This window comes from Tetrao urogallus, assembly GCF_951394365.1.
Source record: "Tetrao urogallus genome assembly, chromosome: 1".
NCBI lineage: Eukaryota > Metazoa > Chordata > Aves > Galliformes > Phasianidae > Tetrao > Tetrao urogallus.
In genome coordinates, this window is record NC_136813.1 from 70776340 (window position 1) to 70798343 (window position 22004).

Consider the following 22004-nt stretch of genomic DNA (forward strand, 5'->3'; position numbering starts at 1 on the left):
CTTCTAATATCTACTTTAGATTTCCATATATGACCAAACGACTTGTTCTTCATTAAAGTATAATAAATAATGCCCTCATTTACTTCCATTTTCTGACAGCATTTATTTGACATGGCCACTGAAAAGTTACTCATTACTGGATAAGCATATACTTGTGTTTAGGAAACTGATTTACGAATACAGGTGTCCTTACCTGGCCTACCACTGTACTACAGAGTGATACTGTCACAGCTCCTGAATTCTCAGCAAGGTCTGGACTCCAGAATGCGGTTAGTTCCTTGGTGAGAAAGAAAGGGATTGACACAGAAAGAAATCAGATAGCAGAGTCAGTATGTGGTAAGTGACTCGGAAACTGGTACTGAAACAAAGATCCAGAAAAGATTCCCTCATACAAAATCCCATAGTGTTTTTCAATGTAGGGGAAACCCACAGTGTTTTCTTAAGACTTACACTTGTTGACATTATTATAGTTCTGAAAATTAAGATATATTTAGTCAGAGACTTTACTGATTTGCTTTCCTAGTTACCTCAGATTTGAAGGACACTTTTACAAGGCATGGATTTCAAAAGATAACAGAAAAATGAGGCCCCCATGAAGTATTACATTTAGGCAACCCAGCTCTTGAATAACTCTGAAATCCTACTTAAGCTCAAGACAGCTGGTATGCATTCCCCATTGTAGCATCCAAATGCTTTGTCACACAAAGCATCTTGCCTCTAGCCCCACAAGCAAGGAGTCAGTCAGATTTCAGCTAGTCAAGAATATCATATTTGAATGTTATGGCTTCTTTGTATTTCTAGGCAAACAAATTGTACTTGTAGAATGTGAATATGCTCAGAATATGTTTCTCCGCAAGCATCAGTGCCACTGAGAAGTTCAGCAAATAAAGTAGCTAATCTCTGCAAAACTCTGGTCTGACCAACTGTGTAGGGTTGCGCTTGGAAGCAGGGAAGAACAGTGAGTGAAAAAGTAGCTTTTTAACATTTCTGGAGAGCAGGGCTTCATCAGGTGTCTGTCCTGCAGTCATGTTAATAGCATTTCCCAATACTCTGTTTTGTTTCCAACAGTTTTTCATTTAAATCATCCTTCCATCTTTGAACTGGCTGCCTGCTGCTATCTGCCACTTCCCCAGCAGCTTCCAAACTAACTACCTAGCTTTAAAAAATAAGAGACAAGTCTTGGATAATGCTGATGTCCTACAAAGTTCATTAAAATTGACTGTTGGGTAGTGAAGTGAAACCTCACTGTGGTATGAATAGAGCTGATTTGTAGGAGCTACTGGTTTGCCAGAATCATGCTGCTATTTTGGAAGACCCCCTGAGTTGCACTGCTTCCTGCCCAGCCTACAGCATGAGGATGGGACAAGGCCTATGGGATTTCAAAAAAGTTCTGCAAGAAAAGAAAACGGAATCACTGAGCGCGGAGGAAAACAGGATAAATTTGAAGGGAAGGGAAAGGAAAGGAAGAGACCTACAGAGATCGAGTCCAATTTCCTGATCACTTCAGGGCTAACCATGAACTGACAGGCACAGGATATCAATGTCGTAAGTATGCAGACAGCTACCTATCTGAACTATGCCAAATCTACAACATACGACTGTCCTTAAACTTCCAACTATACAAAACTAAGCAAATATACAGCAAAAAAAAAAAATCATTTTTCAGATAATGAGTTTGGAAAAGCCAAACTCCAAATTATAAGCTGCTAGAAAATCCTTTCCTCCCTCCCATACTGCATAAGACATTATACTGCAAATAAAATGTCACTAGTGAATAACTGTGAAGTTAAAATAAATTCGTAGTAATTAAAGGCAGAGTCAAGCAGTAAAAATTTTCTCCAGGGACATTTATTCATATATTACTTTGCTTAAACAGTGAAGAATATAGGCTAAAATGTAAATAATGATTATTAGCTGTAACCTGTAGATAACCAACTGATTGCTGATGAGTGATAGTTGAGCAAAATTAAACTAATTTATGAGCTCTATATGTAAATATGATAGAGTGTATTTAAAAACAACAACACAATCATTTACAATTGGAGGAATATAGCAAATGTTCCTAAGTTAAAAAAGTCATGAAATTAACAGACATTCTATGCTTTTTTTTTTTCCTGTCTCTTGTAGCAGAGTCTTGTCACAAATCAGAACTAGGTGCTGTTTAAATGTAAAACAAAAAACTAGTGCTAAAAATAAAGTACTACTATCCCTTTTATTAATGCTATTTTGAATTCCTTCATATACGACTAATATTCTGAATAAACAAAATACAGTCTTCATTGCCTAGGAAGCTCAAAGCCTGAAGTGACCTTGCCCTGAATTACCAAGCTTTGTTGTAGCTAAGGGGACTAAATGTGAGAAATGGATTTGTATTTGAAAACTGGAGCGCTGAGTTTCTTCAGACCCCAGAGATTTTTATCCTTGTTTCAGGCAGTGTTTGTTTCTCCCCCAGCTCCTTCCCCCTCTGAGCTTGTTCCTGGCTGATCTCAATGGCAATGCTGTAAAACCAAGCAAGCTGATGAGAAGCACTGACTGAGTGTACTGGGTGCTGAGCTATGGCTCTCAGAGATAAGCTGCCAAGCCCTGTAAATGTCATTACAGGTCAAAGTGTCAAAAATGTTACAAATAAATTTCATGGATGCATACTCTCCTATGGAGTTTTAAACAGAGCAGCAGATACATGGGGGAGATGAGGAAATAGCTGCAGCTATTGACACAGGATGCCCACGTCACCTAAGGAACAGAAGTATGAGAAGAGGGAACATGCCTACAACTTGAGTGTGCAGCTCCTATCGGCCTCTTTCATAAAATCCCCTTACATGTATGTTCACTTATAGAAATAGTTGCAAACTTTCAACAAGCAATTTTCTCTAATCATTTCTGAAAGTTTTGGGGGTGCTTCTTCTTTTCTCTTTCCCTCCAGATATTACAGATATTTCTGAATTTCTCCACAGCAATTGTATTAAAAACAGCATTATATTGGGGGGGGGGAGATAAGAGATAAGAGATAAAAGGGAAATAAGTCTCTCTATTCAAAATTTTATGCCAGAATGAAAATTGAATCTTTGTGGCCTATTCATGTATGCAACTGAGAGGAGATTCAGTTTCTAGTTCTTTAATGATAGTAAACTGCTGAACTAAATTATAGCATTAAAAGCAGCCCTGTATGCAAACAATGGACTATATTTAAAGGTTATTTTTCTTGTAGAGAGAAAAATGAAACAGAATATAAGACAACAGATGATAAAAGATAATTTGTGAAATATTCAGGGTAAAGATGGGAGGAGTGTGTATGATTTTGTTTCATTTAGTCTTAGCTTTGTTTTAACCAGATGAAAGTAATTTAATTATAAATCTGCTTAAATAGCAACTGTCTCCAATGCTTATCTCATGTTCTCTATGGAGGAGAAAAAAAAAAAAAAAAAAAAGGATACTACATTAATGTCGTTATTTTCCTGATGCTTTTGGCTCTTGATCAAAAATAAAGCTTATCTACTCTGCCTGTGCTCTACACTGACATTTTCTGTTAAAAGTTACACTGCAGTATTCACTGTTTGCACAGTTTCAGGTTGCTCTATTTGCTCCACTAACACATAATGCTTTGTCAGACTTTTAGGATACTTCTATCTAGCACAATTAGAAAGAAAACATTTGTTCAGATTCTTTGTTTGCTTGAAAGTTTTGAAATAAAACAGGTTATCCAAATCTGAAACCCAGACAGGACTTCAGATATTTTTTTTCCCCAGTTATTTGAAGCAGCATTGTTCACAATTTAATCTATGAGCACAATACTCTTACCTCCCTATTGACAAAAGAAAGAAAACCAGGTTCCATCCTCAAGGCTTGGCAATGACTATGGGTGTGAGAAACAGAGGGTATACTCACAGAAAGTATAAGAACAGATATGATTTTGAAGTGCTTCAGGAGAAGAGTACAATGGAAGCAATGGAACAACACTGGGAGGTTCTGCAGTGTCACATTGCTCCTGTTCGATTTTGTGGTTTTCTTTGAAGTTCGAACAAAGCTTTTTCCTATTCTATCAACTTCAAAGCTTATTTTAAAAATCCAGATGAAAATCAAGAGATCATAGCTCTGGACCTGTCAGCGTCCAAATTATTTTTCGGTCTCCAGAATTCTCCAGAAGTTGAATGACTGAGGTTTCTTTTAAGGTGTAATCCACTGCAAGGTACAAAAAATGTATCTTTGTGATCTGTTCTGCAACCTTTGATGGCAACTCAGAGGAACAAGGAAACAATCACAGCTAGTGGCAAGAGGGGCCATCCCTAATGCTGGGGTTGTATACACATTTAGGGCATGCTACACTCCTGCTTTGTAATGACAATATGCTAGCTGTAATGCTTTATAAGCAGCGCACACAATTCTTTAAGACTTAATGTTTGTTTTTTTTATTTAAACATAGGATAATGCGAAATTTAGAAGACAACAAATAGATTGTTCTGTTGTTTATTGTTTTCCAGTGAATCTATGATGTGTTACACAGCTCTATGTTTAAATAAATATGTTCCTTTTTTTGAACGTGTGTATGTAGCTTCATCACTTGGCATTCAAAATATGCCAAACAGAAAGGAAAAATGCTTTCAGTTTGTTGTTTCTTGCACAGTGGTAAAAAAATAAATACAAAAATGCAGGTTGTAGGCATTCCTGGTAAATACTTAGCAGTTCTGCTTAGTCTTTGGAACAGCAGCCATGGCCTTGATCCCATGAGCCTTCATATGAGTCATCCTTACTCTTGCAAATAGCGCCACTGGAAACAATAACAGATCACTATGTACCATATATACTCATTATGTGGGGTTGTTACACTGTATTATTTTTTTACCATTCATAACTCACTTCCTAGAAAGCTTCTGTATTTTATATTTAGATAATATGAGGAGCATTTAAATGCTGTCTGTCAAATATACCACAGAGTGCACAGTCACTTTTATGTGTATGCAACATGCATTGGACTGCTCTGACGTCTTTCAGGTGATGATCCCGTATCACTTATCCATACCCAAAATGGCAAGTCTGAGTAAAGACAGACTGAAGAAGACGTCACAACTGGGGTTGTCTTTTTCTTCTTTAAGGAAACTGGCAAGCAAATTTCTAAGACTGAACAACTGATAATTTTTGTTGTTTCAGCACAATCCTCAAAGAATGTTCTTTAAAGGAATACAGCTCTAATTCTGAAATTGTTATATTTGCACCATAGCAATAAACTGCCTTTCATGTTTGATTGTGATGAGCAAGAAAGAAGCACTATAAGGCTGCATTGGGTAGGTTCTCCATAGTGTAAGAGATCCCTTCTCAGGTCTAATTATGCCATGGAAGGAACTACCTGAAAATATAAAATTAGTAGCAGTTTTTTTTGTTGTTTTGGTTTTAAATTATTTTGTCTCTGAATATGTTTTTTTGTTAACCACAACACCTTCTGCCAATGCTTACAAGAGAGAAAATAATCTTTTTGTAAAGCTTACTGGTTGTCAGTTACAAAACATGATTAAGAGGTGCAACACTTGCATCAAACATAACTGAACTAAATATTCATATATGAGAGCATGATCCCGCAAGCAACTGCACACCAGGATTAAACACACATACTGTTTCATGGCCCACTGTAGAATCATATCTATGAAGACCTAATCTTTAGAACTGGGCCCTCAATCATCTACATATGGTAGAGTACCCACGGATCTTTGAAAAACCAGAGCAGGCATGAAATCCATCTTGTAAAATTTAAATAAAATAGGTGAATGAAATACAGAACAAAGAGTAATCTGGAAGAGTTTTTTTCTCCCAATCAAACAAAAAAATCTTAGAAAAGCCCAGTGTTTTAAACATTTCAACATGAACTACTCAAGACATATTTTGCATGGAATGAGACAAAAAATACATGAGAAAAGCAAAATATGATGATATTATTCAGGCTTGTAGAGGAGTTCATCAATAAATAAAAGTCAGATACCTAATTCACAGGACAATGTTCATGGTAGATGGGCATTTCATTGCTCAACTAAGTGTTCATCCTAAGCATGTAGGTTTTGTTGCAGTGTTCTTAAATGGTTTATACATAGCCCTTGACTGCCTGGATCTCACCTGGGACTTTACTACTCAAGATGAAGACAAACCACCCAAATTAATCCCTCTAAATTTTGTGTGTGTTTAGCCATTGACTCCCTGCAGAATTTGTTCAGCAGTCACTGAGCTCAGCTTGGGCCTTTTCCATTTAAGCCAACAAGCCTTGAATAAGGAATGATGTTACCTTTTAAAGAACAGGTACATGACCTGAAGCACCCCAATAAAAATGGATTATTTTAAAAAAAAAAAAAAAAAAGAAAAAAGGATAATACTTTGTAAGGAATTATAATCAAAAAGAGTAATATAATACTATTTCTGTCTGCCTAACTATAACACATAGTTTTTACAGTTGTATTCAATATGGTAATTCTGCTGCCAGAGATTTTTTGCAGATGAATTAAATTTAATGTCTCTTACTGAGAGTCAAATTTTTATTCATTGAGTTCTTCAGTGTATTTCAGAGCAGCAAACATATTTCACAGCAATACTAACAGACTGAAGTAGGTATTGAGTTGAAGTAGACATCCCCTGCTGTACTCTCAGAATTACACAAAAGAAACTGCAACTCTTACTGAGAATTAACTTCAGATTTGACCTACAGAGGCAGGTTTCTATAGGATGATGTTAAGTAATCCACTGTGGGCCCATTAATCCCTATGCCTCTTCCAAACGAAGCAGCCAAATTGCGAAGGTGCTTTGTGAAATCACCTATTGTACATCAGATGCTTAATTGACAATCTTGTGTTCATTCTCTGCCAAATCCCTAGACATGAAAAACTCATGTTTTACCTCCCTGCAGACCCCCTTCCCCCCTTTTTTTTGTCATCTGCAACAGACTGCAGGCTGCCAATAAAAATAAGAGGTTTACAAAACTTATTTTAGACATTAAATGCTAGCCTGGGGGTCTTTGTTTCTTGGGTCTTTTCCATGATATGAAAAAAACAGCAAGTACACAGTACCATTTTACATAATGACAGTCCTGTATCTTGTAAGCGCTCATTCTGCTAAAGGGCAAATTCTTGTTCCCATTTAAATCAACAGCAAAATTATCTTGTGCAGGACTGGGGCCTTTAACAGGGCTTTTATATACTCACTTTTCAAATGTTTGCTATGCTGGTTTCTATTCCTTCCTCTCCCTCTCTGTTTTGTAATTTTATGAAGTTGACTGAGCAAAAAACAAATCTGCCCTGAAATGTATGTATGTAGCATTTAAACATTAGAAGCAGACTTTCAATATTTAATTTGTATGCTACCAGATCAAGCAATCAAATAGCAGGTTAGAATTTTCAGTGAGATTGACAGTACTAAGACCATAAACCTTCATGTGCTCAAGAATAAGAAATCAATAAAAATCTAATAGGCCCACCAAGTATCTTCCCCTGAAGCATTTTGAAACTGATTAGAATCGTGAATTTCAGAGACATGCCAACTATCCTCTCATAAAACAAAAATGCATTAGGCTATTCAAAAGTAAGAGAATTCATAAGACATAATTTCTGCTATTTGAAGCAGATACTCCTCATTTCATGTATGTTGTGACTCTATGACCTGAAATAAAATAAGTGGATATAGTAAAAAAGTCATTCTATAAATTCAAATTTCTACCAAAACACTATTGTGTGAATTGGAATCATTAGCAGAAGGACTCAACATATTTTCCAACTCTTGTCATCATAACCTCATAGGCTACTAGTTCAAATGAATTAAATAAAAAACAGATGCACTACCATAGCTTGGTGACAGGTTTTTTTTTTTTGCACCTCACACTCATTCTTTTTCTTTCAAGACCAATATAACCAATATGCATGCAATGTATTTAGATAAAACTTATATACTTATTTGAGGTATTTCCCCAACAAGAAACTATCAACACGTAGTGTTGTTAAGTGGGTCAGTCAAAGTAAAATGGACTATTCTCACAATGGAAAAAGCTCTTTGTAGATAGAAAGCTGATGTTCTTTTCATTTCCACCTCTGTCTGCATATCACATAGATCATACAGGGAGGCAAGAAGTTTGTATTAGATAGGAGAGGGCTCTAGTATTTCTAGGCAGAATTCCCTGATCAAAAGGCTATGAACATTTGCTTTATACTTACTACATTTTTTATATTTAGGGCACACAGGAATCATTTGACTTGCAGGGGCCACCCGAGCAGCATTTGATCCTTCTTGTGGACCTACTGAAGGCTTATTATGCAGCTGACAATCAACAAATAGTATAGCTCATGTTCAGGAAGATCAGCATGTCCTGATAGCATCAGAATTTCTGTGCTTGAGTAAAGAGCGTCATGCACGTGCCTGGGTGGTGATAGCTGGAAATCCCAAAGATGCTTAGGACTTCACATGAAAACAGACAAATTAGAAGCATATGATCCATTGGAGACACCATATGAAAACTCTGGGCACTCTTTTGTAGTCTTTAAAATTTCCTTGGACAACTTTTCTAGCCAGAAGGAGAGTACTTGCCCTAGAAAGCATGTGTTTATGTAAGTTTTATATTACAAACTTGCCAGGGACAAGAATATGAAATATATGTAATGATAATATATATGTACCTGTACTTAGCTTTAGCCAGAGTCATGGAACCACAAGAGATTTCTTCATCCCATCTCTCCCATGAATTCCACTTAAGCATAATGGACAAAGCTAAAAGAGAACATCCTTGGTGATCAGATGCAGAGTTGCCACAGAAAAGATGCGCTGTTAGTATACAAGCTAAAATCTGCCAGAAAGTTGGGTAAAAACTAGCACTACAGCCTACTGATCATTAAGAAATTCCACATAAATCAGTAAGGTCTTATTTTCCAGAAAAGGATAAACGCTTTTTGCTGCCATCAGCTGTCTACAAGAATATCAGAAAGAAGTCCATTCTAACTAAGCCACAGAAAGTAGAATAGTAGCATTTTGGATGGAAATGCTTGTAGAAACTAGACTCCCATGCTTCTCAGAAGAGGAAGTTCATTATAACAGTCGTTAGTTTTAATGAAGCAAAATCAAGTAGATATCTGAACAAATCAGAAACACAAGTTTTTCCGTGTTGCTTATTCTTTGGATAATTTCAATTCCTAGGATTGCTCCCCACAGGCTGGTAAAGAAACTTGTATGCTTCTGGATGTAGAAGCCTGCTGCAATGAACCTGCGAGTGCAGAAACCCCTCTAAGAGTACTGCTCTTTTGAGATTTATTGCTTGATTATTGTTCCAAAGCTATATCAAAAATTAGTGGATGAAAATCAACCTTTTCCCAAGGCATTAGCACATAAGCTACTGCCATTTCTTGATTGTTTTTACAACCTTGGCAATCAACAATCTCTCTCTTCTTCCTTTTCACATGTGGTGTATTGAGTTTCATGGGACTTGTTAGCTTCTCTTCCAGTCCCTTCTGTGGTCAAACTGCACACTATGCTAGAGTTTCCAAATCAGATACGCAGTGCCTCTAACAAAATAGCCTTTGAGCAACTCGGCTCTTCCACACTGTGTGGTTCACAAACAACAGAAGGCACTCATTGGTCTGAGTCCTGAATACACTTGTGGGGTGAGTTGCTAGTATGGTTTCCTAAAGCTTGTAGGACAAAATTGTCCAGAGAAGCCACATTTTTCAGTAAAAAAAAATTCCTCTCTTATATGAACTAATGAAACACTGCTTATTATTGATGTTGTAGAAAAAAAGAACAATGCATAATCTTTCCTTCTTTCTTTTCCAGTTATTTATGATTTGCAGTGCAGAAAGATATCAGTCATTAATCAGAGTGGTAATTCATGCAATAGCCTAAAAAGCTGCTAGCTCAACACAGAAATTTTTTCCTTAAATTTTGTGATAAGCTTAGGCAACTTCTCAGTCTGGCATTTAACTGTGGGATTTGCAAAAATCAAAGAAAGCTGATTTAAATACCTGTGTTCACAGAATTTGGTTCATTAGTGCTCTTTCTGAATTACAGCTGGTCATCTGATTGAAGATGAAGGTATCCCAAAATGACTAGCACTATCCTGAAAATCCAGCAGCAATAGCTGGGCTAAAATAGCCCAAACTTTGACCTTTACTCTTTAGTAATGCGTCCTTTTTAGTGAGCCTCAAATGTAAGCAGTTTGCATCAGATGCAAAGGCAAGCTACAGACGTGAGAAAAAAATGTCCTCTTGCAAAGATATTACAATGATCAAAAGTGGAGTGACTGTAAATTCCAAAACAGGCTGTAAGAACAAAAGGACATTTTAATGGGTGGAAATTATTTCTCATATATTATTCTCCGCACATAATAAATAGGAAGTATCATTTTTCCCTTTTGCTATTCTCTTTTATATTGGATTGAAACACTTCCTTCTGGTCCTTGCTGCCAAGTCTCAGCATTGAAGGAAATATCAGCTCACTACCCCTAGTGTGTAAATTAGCTGAACCTCATCTAAGAAGTCTGTAGATTCATTGTGCCAAAAATAAATAAATAAAAAAGTCAGTGTTCTCCTAATGTACAGTTCCTTTGAAGAATGTAAAGGAGTACATAAGACAGCATATGGCGAGGAGCCTCTGCTGTCTTAGCAGAGTTCTGTCTTAGCTTCACGCAAGGCAAACATAACCACTGTCCTACTGAACATTACCTTATTCTGCCCTGTGTAGGTTTGTGACTGTTTTATTTTGGTCCTGTTCCTAATAAACTGCAAAAAGAACAAAACTGACCTAGATACCTCTGTTTTCTAAAGACTAAACCTCCTGTCTGCTGGACAACCATACAGGAGGACAAATATGTCCAAGGACTTCTTTCCTGTTAAAACTGTTTCACTGCTGTCATGTCAAGGCTGTGCACATGGGTAGCACATAGGCCAAAGCAGTCAGGACATCAGGCTGGATCTAGAGGATGGTAGAGCCCCATGCCTTTGGCTGGCTGGACAGAAGAGGCTTCATTCACAGGAGAAGGAACAAACTATATTATTGTGGTTTACTGAGAAAAAGAGTCAGAGAAAGAGTTGTTTTCATAGAATCACAGAATGGCCTGAGTTGAAAAGTACCACAATGATCATGTAGTTTCAACCCCCCTGCTATGTGCAGGGTCACCAACCACCAGAGCAGGCTGCCCAGAGCCACATCCAGCCTGGCCTTGAATGCCTCCAGGGATGGGGCATCCACAGCCTCCTTGGGCAACCTGTTCCAGTGTGTCAGCACTCTCTGAGTGAAAAACTTCCTCCTAATATCTAACCTGAACCTCCCTTGTCTCAGTTTAAACCCATTCCCCCTTGTCCTATCACTATCAACCCATGTAAATAGTCATTCACCCTCCTGCTGATACTCTTCCTTCAAGTACTGGAAGGCCACAATGAAGTCTCCCCAGTGCCTTCTGTTCTCTAAGCTAAAAAATACCAGTTCCCTCAACCTTTCCGTATAGGAGAGATGCTCCAGCTCCCTGATCACCTTAGTGGCCTTCTGCTGGACCCATTCCAAGAATTCCACATATTTCTTGTGCTAGGGTTCTCAGGTCTGGACACAGTACTCCAGATAGGGCCTCACAAGAGCTGAGTGGAGGGGCATAATCACCTCCCTCTCTCTGCTATAGTCTTCTACTATCCAAGTGAATTAAACAAAGCACGGTGAAGAAAGAATGAGAAAATCCCACTCCAAATACCCTCTGACTTTCTCCTGGGAGACACTGCTCTTTTGCACAGGGAGGTATGATTTCAAAGACACTTAGTCAGATTCTCTAATCCTTAAGTCACTGGCTTAAAGAAAGGTGACATGACTAGAATTTATCTTCAGGCTATTTTTTCCTCATCCCAAGTCTGTTTTTCAGTTTTATGCAAAAGTGGGAATAGCTTTAAGATCAAAACCCCATTTACGATGAACTTGCAGTCACTAAAAACATCACCCAACTCTATTGATTAAATTGTAGGAGAAAGCCTGTCAGATCCTTTCAATAAGCTCAGGATTATGCCAGAATTTTCTCAGTGCTGCAGAACTTTACATCAGCCAATTAACCTGAGCAGACAAGCCAAAATCAAAGTCATCATCCAGTAATGCTAAAAAAATCCCAGTGGAGTTGTTAAGCAACTGCTGCACCAGTTTTTTTTTTGCTATGGCATAAGACAGAGGCACGCTATTGCCTTCAGCAGTGTAGAAGGTATTACATATGTAAACCAGGATAACCGTAAAGCCTATTGTGAGCTAAAACAACATGGCAGCAAATGAATTCAGCCTCTCACTAAGACTGCCAGCACTCTGTCATTTGGCAAACCTCTGAGAAGACATGAATATTTGTTTTTCTAAATCTCAGACAGCTCTGGGTTTGCAAAGCTACATAAACAAATGAATTACATGAAATCCGTGACTGACCTACAAATCCCGCCCTGCCTATTTCTCTTTTCACTTCCCCTTCTGGCAGTTCAAATTCAGGAGACATCAGTGGGTTGCTAGAGCAGAGTTATGTGGCTAGAATACTTACCTTGAGGCCAAATGTTAGCTCTAGTAACTATTTTTTTTTTCTCTGAGCAGAAGCATAACAGCAATTCACACCTACCTCTGAACTTTTTCTAATGGTCTTTCCATATCAAGTATGTTCTGTGATCTTTGCTGTTGAATGTGACAGTCTCTAATCTCAACATTTGATCTCCAAACTTTTCTTTCTTTAGCGAATAATGTATTTCATCAAAAGCCTTAGAATTTGCTTAGTTTTTCCTCCCCTTTTTCTGTCTTTTGCTGTCAGCTGCTGTTACTGCAACTTTGGCATTAATTGTTATGCTCTAAGGAATACAAAAAATAACAAATGAGAAGATAATGTGAAGAACTTTGTTTGAAGATAATCTGAAGGACTGTGTTGGCTTCATTTGATCAGCTGTCCCTGAGCTGAAGAGTTAGGTAACACCTTTGGGAATGTGTAATGTTAAATATTCATGGCTATCCAATTCGGATTCATCATACTGAATATTCATATTGGAAACATAATCTCAGGAGCTATTCTTACTATGTAAAGGACAGAAACAGAGCTGTTAAACTAAAGTACGCTTTAAGCTGTAATATTTCATATACACTTAATTAGAGTGGGCATACTAAGGCTTATTAAACATAAACATTTAAAGGCTCTGATTCGATCCCTATGCAAATTCCTTTCCCCTGAGTTTACAAGTTAATTTAAGTTTCCTTTTAACAAAAATTAGAAGTAAGACCCATTTTCTGATGAGACATGATGACACCTGTTTTAGTTTTACAGTTTAATAACCAAGAAAATGGTTGTACTAGTCATTTCATCTTAACTCTTGGCACTTCAGTATCTGCTTGATTTTGAACATCCCAAGCAAAGACAATGTTGGTATAGTCAGCAAATATTCCTCTTGGAAGTGTTATAGATGTTTGAGCTGCACAGCGTATCTCTATGTGCCAACCTCAGTCCTGACAGCTCTAAGAGAATTCATCATCCAAGAGACCAAGCTGCCATTGCTTTCATCTTGATGCACATAATTTAAGTTACCATCAAGCTGGTGGCTAGGCTGTCCCTCCTGCAGACTCCTTTGGTGGACTCTCCTTCCTTGTTGACCTCTTCACATTGGAGCACAGTGGAAAATTTTTCCAATATAACCCATCCAAGGTTTCTCATCCTGTCCTCCCCTTTCCTTCCCAGTAGGCTTTCCAGCATGGCTTGGATTAGCCTTAAGTTCTTGTGGTTTCATGTTTCAGATTTCTGTCTGCTCATTTGTCATTCTGATCCTGTTTCTTCTCTCTCTTCTCTTAGAATGACAGAACACAGGATCACCTCTCTGGATAAGATTATATTAATGCTTCACTGTCGAATTGCCAATAATGAGTCTCTGCCAAATTTATATTCCAAAATTCCCCAAGCAGCAATTTAATTACATTATTTTGGATACAGCAACATAGCAGCTGCATTCATTTGATGAGGGTTCATTATGGTGTATGGTGAAAACAATGGCAAATTAGCTCTGATGTGCTTTGGAATTTGCTCTTTTTTAGTTTAGAACAGCCCTGTTTTAGTGAGCGTAATTCTCAAGCCCATTTGATCTCTGTGAGAAAGTGGAAAGGATGTGACAGGAGTTTTAAAAAATCAGACACATCTATACTTGTTGCAGTTCAGCTTTTGACGCCGCAGTGGTTGATGGTTAAAAGGGAATTACCAGAGAGTTCCATCTCAACATATTTTAAGGACTAATTCAAAAGCTGTGCATATAAACAAAAAATAAACACGAGAGCTGCTCTGAAAGTAATGCCTCCTATTTTGTTATGTTGGCCCACAATGCCAGAGGCAGATGTTGGTACAGCAGTTGAGGTTGAACCTTCCCACAAATATCCCATTACATGTTGCTGCTACATGACAGATGGCAGCAGAGGAGCAAAATGACACAATGGTGGAAGTGTGGACGAAGGAAAGGTGAGGAATTGTATTCCTCCATGAGGAAAAGATGGCACCTTTTGTCACTTGCTGAACATTTCTGGAGACCAGACATTGCGTGTGGACACAGTGAAGCAGTGGGCAGTGTGTTTCAGCAGTGGTGACAGCAACAATATCTCCAAAGACCAAATATGTTCTTCTACTGTTACTCCTCACAAAAGCCACAGCTTCACAACCAAATTAGAAGCTTTTGCCAGAGGTCTAGTATCCTGTAAGTAACATAATTTGTGCAGGGAATTGTACTGAAAAAGTCTTTGTATAGACATAGTTATAACACCACTTTTGTATTTCTGTAGATTATTTTGCTTTCTTAATCACTACTGTTGTTTTTATTGGCAAGAATACTTTTTGGTCACAAGGGAAAAGAAAGTTTCGTCTTTCTTCAGATTCTGAAAGTTTGATTCAAGCTCTGGAATCACATCTGTACAACTTTACAGTAGACTGTGGTAATAAAGAAAATGACTCCTCACAGAGCTGGTCATAGAGAAATCACATTATTTCATTTCATACACAGTTAAGGGCTGTATGTGCAATTGCTCCTCCTTACTTTGAATATTATTCGAAGTCACAGAATCACTAAGATTGAAAAAGACCTCCAAAGATCATCCAGTCCAGAAATCAACCCATCACACCATTAACCATGTCCCTCAGTGCCACATCCACAAGGTTCTTGAACACCTCCAGGGACGGTGAGTCCACCACTTTCCTGGGCAGCCTGTGCCACTGCACTGCCACTCTTTCTGAGAAGAAATTTTTCCTATTATCCAACCTGGAGTCCATTCAATTAGCTTCACCCTGTCCTTCTCTGGAAGATTCTCGTCTTTACTTTGTGCCAGCAACAGAGTACATCTGACTGCATCATTTCAACTTGATAAACTTCCAGAAAATTATTTACTAACTATAAAAAAATAGTGGACCCACAGACACTGAACATAAACTGATTTGGCTGCTTGGGAACTGTATTTTAGGCACCTGACTTGTGCCTCCGCTATGAGCACATAGTGCATCAGCCTTTCTAGAGAACGCTTGTGTGCTCAGTGAAGATGGCTGGGTAACTAAGGAGGGAGAGGATGGAACAGACTGATTGGTCCCATTTTACAGTACTGAAAATCAGTATACAAATTCTGACTTTTAAATAAAAATACTGAAATTACACATATATGGGAACAAAAAAAACAGAGCTTCAGAAAAATTTTCTTTTACTTAGCATATACTGTTTAAAATGGCTCCCCATGAGTAAGTGCTTCACTGCACTTCAGGGTTTCTTGAGAGGCTTTCTCTGCAATTTTTTTCAGAGAAATAATGACTCAGAGCCCTGACAGAGGCAGCTTCCAGGATCGGATATTTACCTGACCTTGCAGACCTCCTCAGGAAGGAAACGAGTTTCTCCAAGGAAAACACGTGACAGCAGATTCGCAGCCTGTTCTGCGAACAGGAGTCATTCAACAAGAAACTCCTGTCTTGAACTTCGCTGTGAACCGGGGTTCTTACCGATTACATCTTACCGATGCTTAGAGGACATTGTTGAAAAAAATAAAATAAAAATCTAAAAGTAAAGCTCTTTCCCTTTTCTTTTGTTTTCTTCCTTAGAGTGACAGTTTCATTCCTGGCTACAAATACAGTCCTTACAAAATCAGCTGTCCCACATCTAAAGCTGTGACTTCTGACAATTAGTTACCTGCAACCCAACAATTTACTTGTACCCTTGTATTGCAAACAGTCAGCTTTGCAAACAATAGAAAATCAGACCAAGTTTCCCAAGTTACTGAAATGTTTTGATACTGTGCGTGTTAAAACTGAAAGCCTTCACTGACTTCAGCAGTGTTGAAATTAAGCATTTGAGAAATCTAAAAGCAGATCTCCAAACTGGTCTTATTAGTTACATTTGTTTGTTTGTCTTTTAATTAGTAGTGACTTATTTGACAGAAAAAATTACATTGCTTTCAAAGGAGAAATTGCAAATTGATTTAGAGAGTGCAAGAGCACATTTAAAACTGCTGAAAATTCAGACTTCATTTAAAGTTTATTCAGGTGTTCTAAGATGTTTTAGTAGCTTATCACAGTGATATTCTTCCTTTTTTTGTTGCTTTTTCACAGTATCTTTCAACAAGACACTGAAAGACAATTACTAGTCTAAAGATGTATTATTACTTAGCATTCATTTAAAGTTCAGACAAAGGTTTTTCCTTCTTGTCTATACTAACAAAGCTGAATGTAATCCAGTAAATTATTTAATTTAAATTAAAGAAAGAAAAAGTTTCCTCTGATAGTGTTTCTTATAAAAAAAAACCAACCCTCATAGCTCATAACATCCTGCCTACATAAGAATTTCAGTATATCAGAATTTCAGGAGAAATTCAGGAGTATTGCCCAAGTCCTTCTGAAAAGAAAGCTAATTCAGCACAATGAATGACAGCATAAGACAAAACAAAACAAGAACACACAAAGGCATCGTGGTTGCTGCTCTAATTGGTGGATTTGGGTGTAAAGGTCACTTTTTCCTCTAGAGCGATCAGAAGAAATGCCCAAAAGAGAGTGAAAACATTATTATACTTCCAATATAATGCTCCCTCCTCCCCAAAGCTACAGCCATATTTTTGAAGTTGAAAGGTATATTCAAATGCAGTGGAGAGAATAACGTCTGCCCTTACTTAAGCACGTGAAAGAAAAGATTGCATCACCATAGTTCACTCAAAGTTTGCATAACCTCAGTAGGCATCTTGAGCTGGTCCTTCTGCTCAGCAGACACCTACAACCAATGAAAAAGTGCCTCAATGCTGGAGCTCCCTCACACGGCAGAGTTCTCCATTCACAGATTAACCCCCTGTGCTTGGCTTCCAACAGCAGCACTTCACCAGAGAAAGGGAAATACAGCTGAGGTGAAGACCACCCTGTATGGAAGGAGAGTGCCAGCACTGGGAGGGCCATCCTGGAGCATGTCTGCCCTTTCCTTTTTTTCAGGAAAGCTGAAACTGTAGAAAAGGCCATACAGCAACCAGGAGGACCATGGCTACTGGAAAAACAAGGACTTTTTCTCTCAAGCATTCTCCTCCAATCTTACGTACATCTGCACGTACGTTTTTCCCATTTAACAAGTTAGAGAGTATGCTCAAGGTTTGTATATTGGAACATGTTCATGGCTTGACTAATTATTTTTTTTAAACTGATGAGGTCAAATACGATTTGCAGCATTTTAAAAGTTCCCTCCATTATTCCACTGAATGGATTTCTTGTATCTATGTGCTTAAAGTCTTCAGGCCATGAATATAATATTTTAAATATCTATTCGGTTGAACTGCCATGTAAACACTGACCATTATCTTTCTTAACTTTTAGTAACTCACTAAAAAGATAAATATTGCTTGGATTCAGTTTGAAGAGATGCATATTCTCCATATGCTGGCTTAATCCATAGATCAAGTTTGCACACATTGTGATTAGCCACAGCCTGCCAAGTCTGTGTAATGTCTCTATCACAGCTGTTGTAACAGCTGCCTATCTTCAATCTCTTGTAAAATCTGACTGTGCCACTGTAAATAAGAGAATGGGGGCATGCAGCCTCAAACTTCAACATCACTGCTGTAGAACAAAGCGGTGCCTTTCCTACCAGGGTACAGCACCACTCCCCAAAGTAAGGAATGTTAATCCATGTAGCCAATATAACTATACAGGTTCTTCTCTTTTACTTTGCTTCTCTTGTAGTTAATGAAAGATTATGCTCTTTACTCTTAAACATTTTATCTACTAGATAGGCTTAAAGAAGGAAAACTTCTCTGACATTCAAATTCATTATGAGCTTGAATTGACATTACTGTTGCCAGTGTGAAATCTCACTATCAGCTGCACAGGTAAAATGGGAGACCTTGCCTTAAAAAAGTTTTGTTTCCACATATGCCTGTGGATAATTTTAAGGAAAAGAGAAAAATATATGAACAATTTCATCTTGCTGTTAGCCCTGAGATCCAGGAGCTCCAACCCACTCTTGCTCCCCCCTCCTCACTCTGCCTGTTCCTATATGTATATTGCTGTTCCTATCTTTGTCTGTCCTCATATTAGCTGTAATGCTCTATCACCAATAACTGATGAGATACAGTACATAACAGAGTAAGAAACAATTAATGAAGCACTGGAAAGTAACTGTGTTCAAAATGCCCCTTTGCACTTTTTAGCATTTTAAGAAGAGATGATACGTTTTATTCCTATTTGTTTCAATTTGTATGAGCTGATGTATGTCACGTTAGAGACTTTTTTTGGTTGTACTACTTTTTAAATTTTGCTTTATTTAGAACCTTAACAAAATGCAATATCAAAATCTTCACTAAGTACTAACAGCTGAAAAACTTATGTCATAAAAGAGAAAATACTACAGAACAAGCCTAGAATTTAGTTATTTTGTAATGTCTCACATTTCAGTTCTTTTTTCAAATTTAGGGAGAGTAATATTTTGTACTGTCATAGCAGTGTATTAACATCAGCTTGGACATCACAACTGAACAATTAGAATATATGCAATTTGTGACTAGGCTGGCACAAAAGGCAATGCAAACACTTGCACTGTTTCCCAAAATGATGTGCATGAGAATCCAGACTTTTCAGCACAGTGTATTTCATACCAGAATCATTACAAGAAATCAAACAGTGCCTCCTTTCATTAGTGAAACATCCAAAATTTGTTTCTTATCTCATTATTTTCTTATCTTCCCATTACATGATGCCAACAGGTAGCCTGAATATTACTGCAACCATATAAAATGTCTAAGTATATATCATGCTTGCTTTGTATTTTGTTTTAAGCTTAACTGAAAAAATGCTCCTTCAAGAAAGGATTACATCTCCTCATGTATTTGTACAAGTCCTTATATTCTGGACTTAACTTTGAATAGAATTCTGAATTCTGAAAACTTTGAATATGAATTCTGGAATTAACTTTGTGCATTGCTATGGTAAAAATAGATGAAACCGTTTCTGTACTTTACAGACATGGTTGGCAGAAAGATTAGTACAGGGGGATACTATCTATTCTAAAGACACAAATGCCCATATAAATTTCCTTCCTATGGGAGAAAAAAAAAAAAAAAAAAAAAAAAAAGGAGATGCATTCTTAACTTCTGTATAGGCACGAAGTCGTGAAGTTTATATTATTCCACCAAAGTATGCTGGACACATCAATATTTGAAATATTATATTATTCCACCAAAGCACCAAAGCATGCTGGACACATCAATTCTTTGAAAGGGTTGATAACAGCAGGACAAGGGGAAATGGTTTTAAGTTGAGGGAGGGAAGATTTAGGTTGGATGTCAGGGGGAAATTCTTTACAGAGAGAGTGGTGAGGTGCTCGAACAGGCTGCCCAGAGAGGTTGTGGATGCCCCATCCCTGGAGGTGTTCAAGGCCAGATTGGATGGGGCCCTGGGCAGCCTGGTCTAGTATTAAATGGGGAGGTTGGTGGCCCTGCATGTGGCAGGGGGGTTGGAGCTTAATGATCCTTGAGGTCCCTCCCAACCCTGGCCATTCTGTGATTCTCTAATATTTCAGCATTTGGTTTCTGACGGCAGTTTTCTGAGGGTAAGAAAAAGGCTGAGGATAAAGGGTCGGTGGTAGTTTAGAAGATTGTTCTCATTATCAAAACTAATTAAAAAGGAAAATTGCAAAAGGAAAAACCTAACCTTAGGCACTGTTACATCTCTCATTTGTGCTGAATTTGATCTCTCTCCTACTGTAAAATATAAGTAAAGGATCATATTGCTACTTCATTGCAATCTGACCTATAGAATGTGAAGGAAGTTAAAATTACAAAATTCTGAAAGAGTAGACTGAAAAATGTAGGTAGGAAATATTCATTTCTCAAAACATATAAATACTGTGAGCGTGAAAACAAACCAACCAACCAACCTCTGATGGAGGGGGCTCATATGATACAGAGGCAATGCAGAGCTCCGGTCTCTGGATAAATTTGTCTGAGTCATTAGAATAGCCGTCCACATGCATCCCTTCCCCAGTCATAACTTGGATTTTGCACAAGACCAACACCTGTTCTCCAACCAAGAAGAAATTCTTAAAAGAAACACAACTTCTATTTCAACCTGCATAAACTGAAGAAGAAAAATCTATAGTAAAAAATAACCCTGCTGGCATCACAAGACACATGACTGAGAAAGTCAATGGTACGTTACTTATTGCCTATCCATCATGTTCTCAGTGTTTTACTGACAGGTATGAAGACATTGTGCTTACAGTTCAGTGTCTGTTCTTAGGTAAGAACTGTTTAATTAAGTATGTACAGCAGGTCCAGAAACAGCTCAGAATCACAACACTAAGATAAAATCATCTGCTATTCCACTTCCTTTGTTCCTCCTTCACTTTTCACTGACTTCAGATACCTAATAAACAGAACGCTCTCACTTCAGAGAGCATGTTATAAAAGAGAGCTGGAGAGCTGCGAAGGACAGGAGTCCCATCACATGCCCACTGTGGGTGCTCAGTCCAGCCAAAGGTGTTCTAAGTGGGGGGAAGCAAAGGGGACAGGAGGCTGGATGGCAGGTTTGGGGGATCTTTATGATACTTTAATCATGCTACTGTGGGTGTGTCATTATAGAGCAGAATTCATATAATTTGTTTTTTTCTTCATAGAGTGATTTAGCAAGTTAAATTAAAGCTCAAGAGAAACCTGAATGCTGAGTGTTCTGTAATGTTTGTTTGGGAGATACTTGCAGCCAGTGTGTTTTTTGGCTTAGTTTTGGTTTTTCCCTATTTAAAGCATACCAGCAATCACCTTCACCTTTGTTTGAAAATGTATTTGCTGTCACACTCATTTTCAAAAAAATTTGCATTAAAATAAGATTATAATTCAAGATAAGTTCAGAATACACATAGCTAACATACATATTCATGCACTTGCACACACCTCCCAGTGTGTGCTTCAGTGCAAGCTTTCATTTACTGACTATGGCAAGTTCTTTTAGCTGCACTCCTCCAGTCAGCTTTATAATTCTCCAAGAAGACACTAAAAGAACTCATTTGCTCAGTCAACGTATCAATTTTCTGAAAGTATGCTGTTTTTCTAAAAAATGTAAGTGTTCTACCTTTGAAAGGTCACCTTGTTTGTAACTTTTCCCGCCACCTACTCTACCTTTGATTCTTTGTTAGGCAGCCACTATATTTATTACAAAAAGGGTCAACCTGCATCAAACTCTAAGAGTTCTAAGAGAGTTAGTTATTTGCCCTTAACCACCTCTATTTGCTTCATTTCCATTTTTATTGCTTTACTGCTTATTGTTAAAACAGAGTCTCATTCTGAAGAAGCATTTGTCTTTCATTATATTCCACCACCATCTATCAATCATTTTATTATCTAAAAATGTATAAGCAATGAAGGGAGAAACAGGAGGTCATTACAGTAAGCAAATTATGAGCTGGAGTAAGGACTTGAAGTCCATCACCTCAACGTTTTCGGTCAGGTGCGTGGAAAAGTACAAAGATCATACAATCATGGAAACATAGAATAGCCTGGGTTGAAAAGGACCTCAAAGATCATCTAGTTTC

General features: G+C 37.8%; 1 protein-coding gene across 2 annotated transcripts in view; it reads right to left on the bottom strand.

Annotated features, from left to right (window-relative positions):
• MID1 (midline 1) overlaps nt 1–22004 on the bottom strand; it is a gene marked incomplete at both ends in the record, with an annotated part of 89239 nt that overhangs the window by 61271 nt on the left and 5964 nt on the right. The window contains one exon of one of the 2 annotated variants that reach the window (XM_079546993.1): nt 194–277. The exons of the other annotated variant lie outside the window; for it this stretch is intronic. Within the exon in view, the coding sequence (XP_079403119.1) occupies nt 194–277 (84 nt within the window). The remainder of the gene's footprint in view (nt 1–193; nt 278–22004) is intronic. 2 annotated transcript variants of the gene reach the window in all.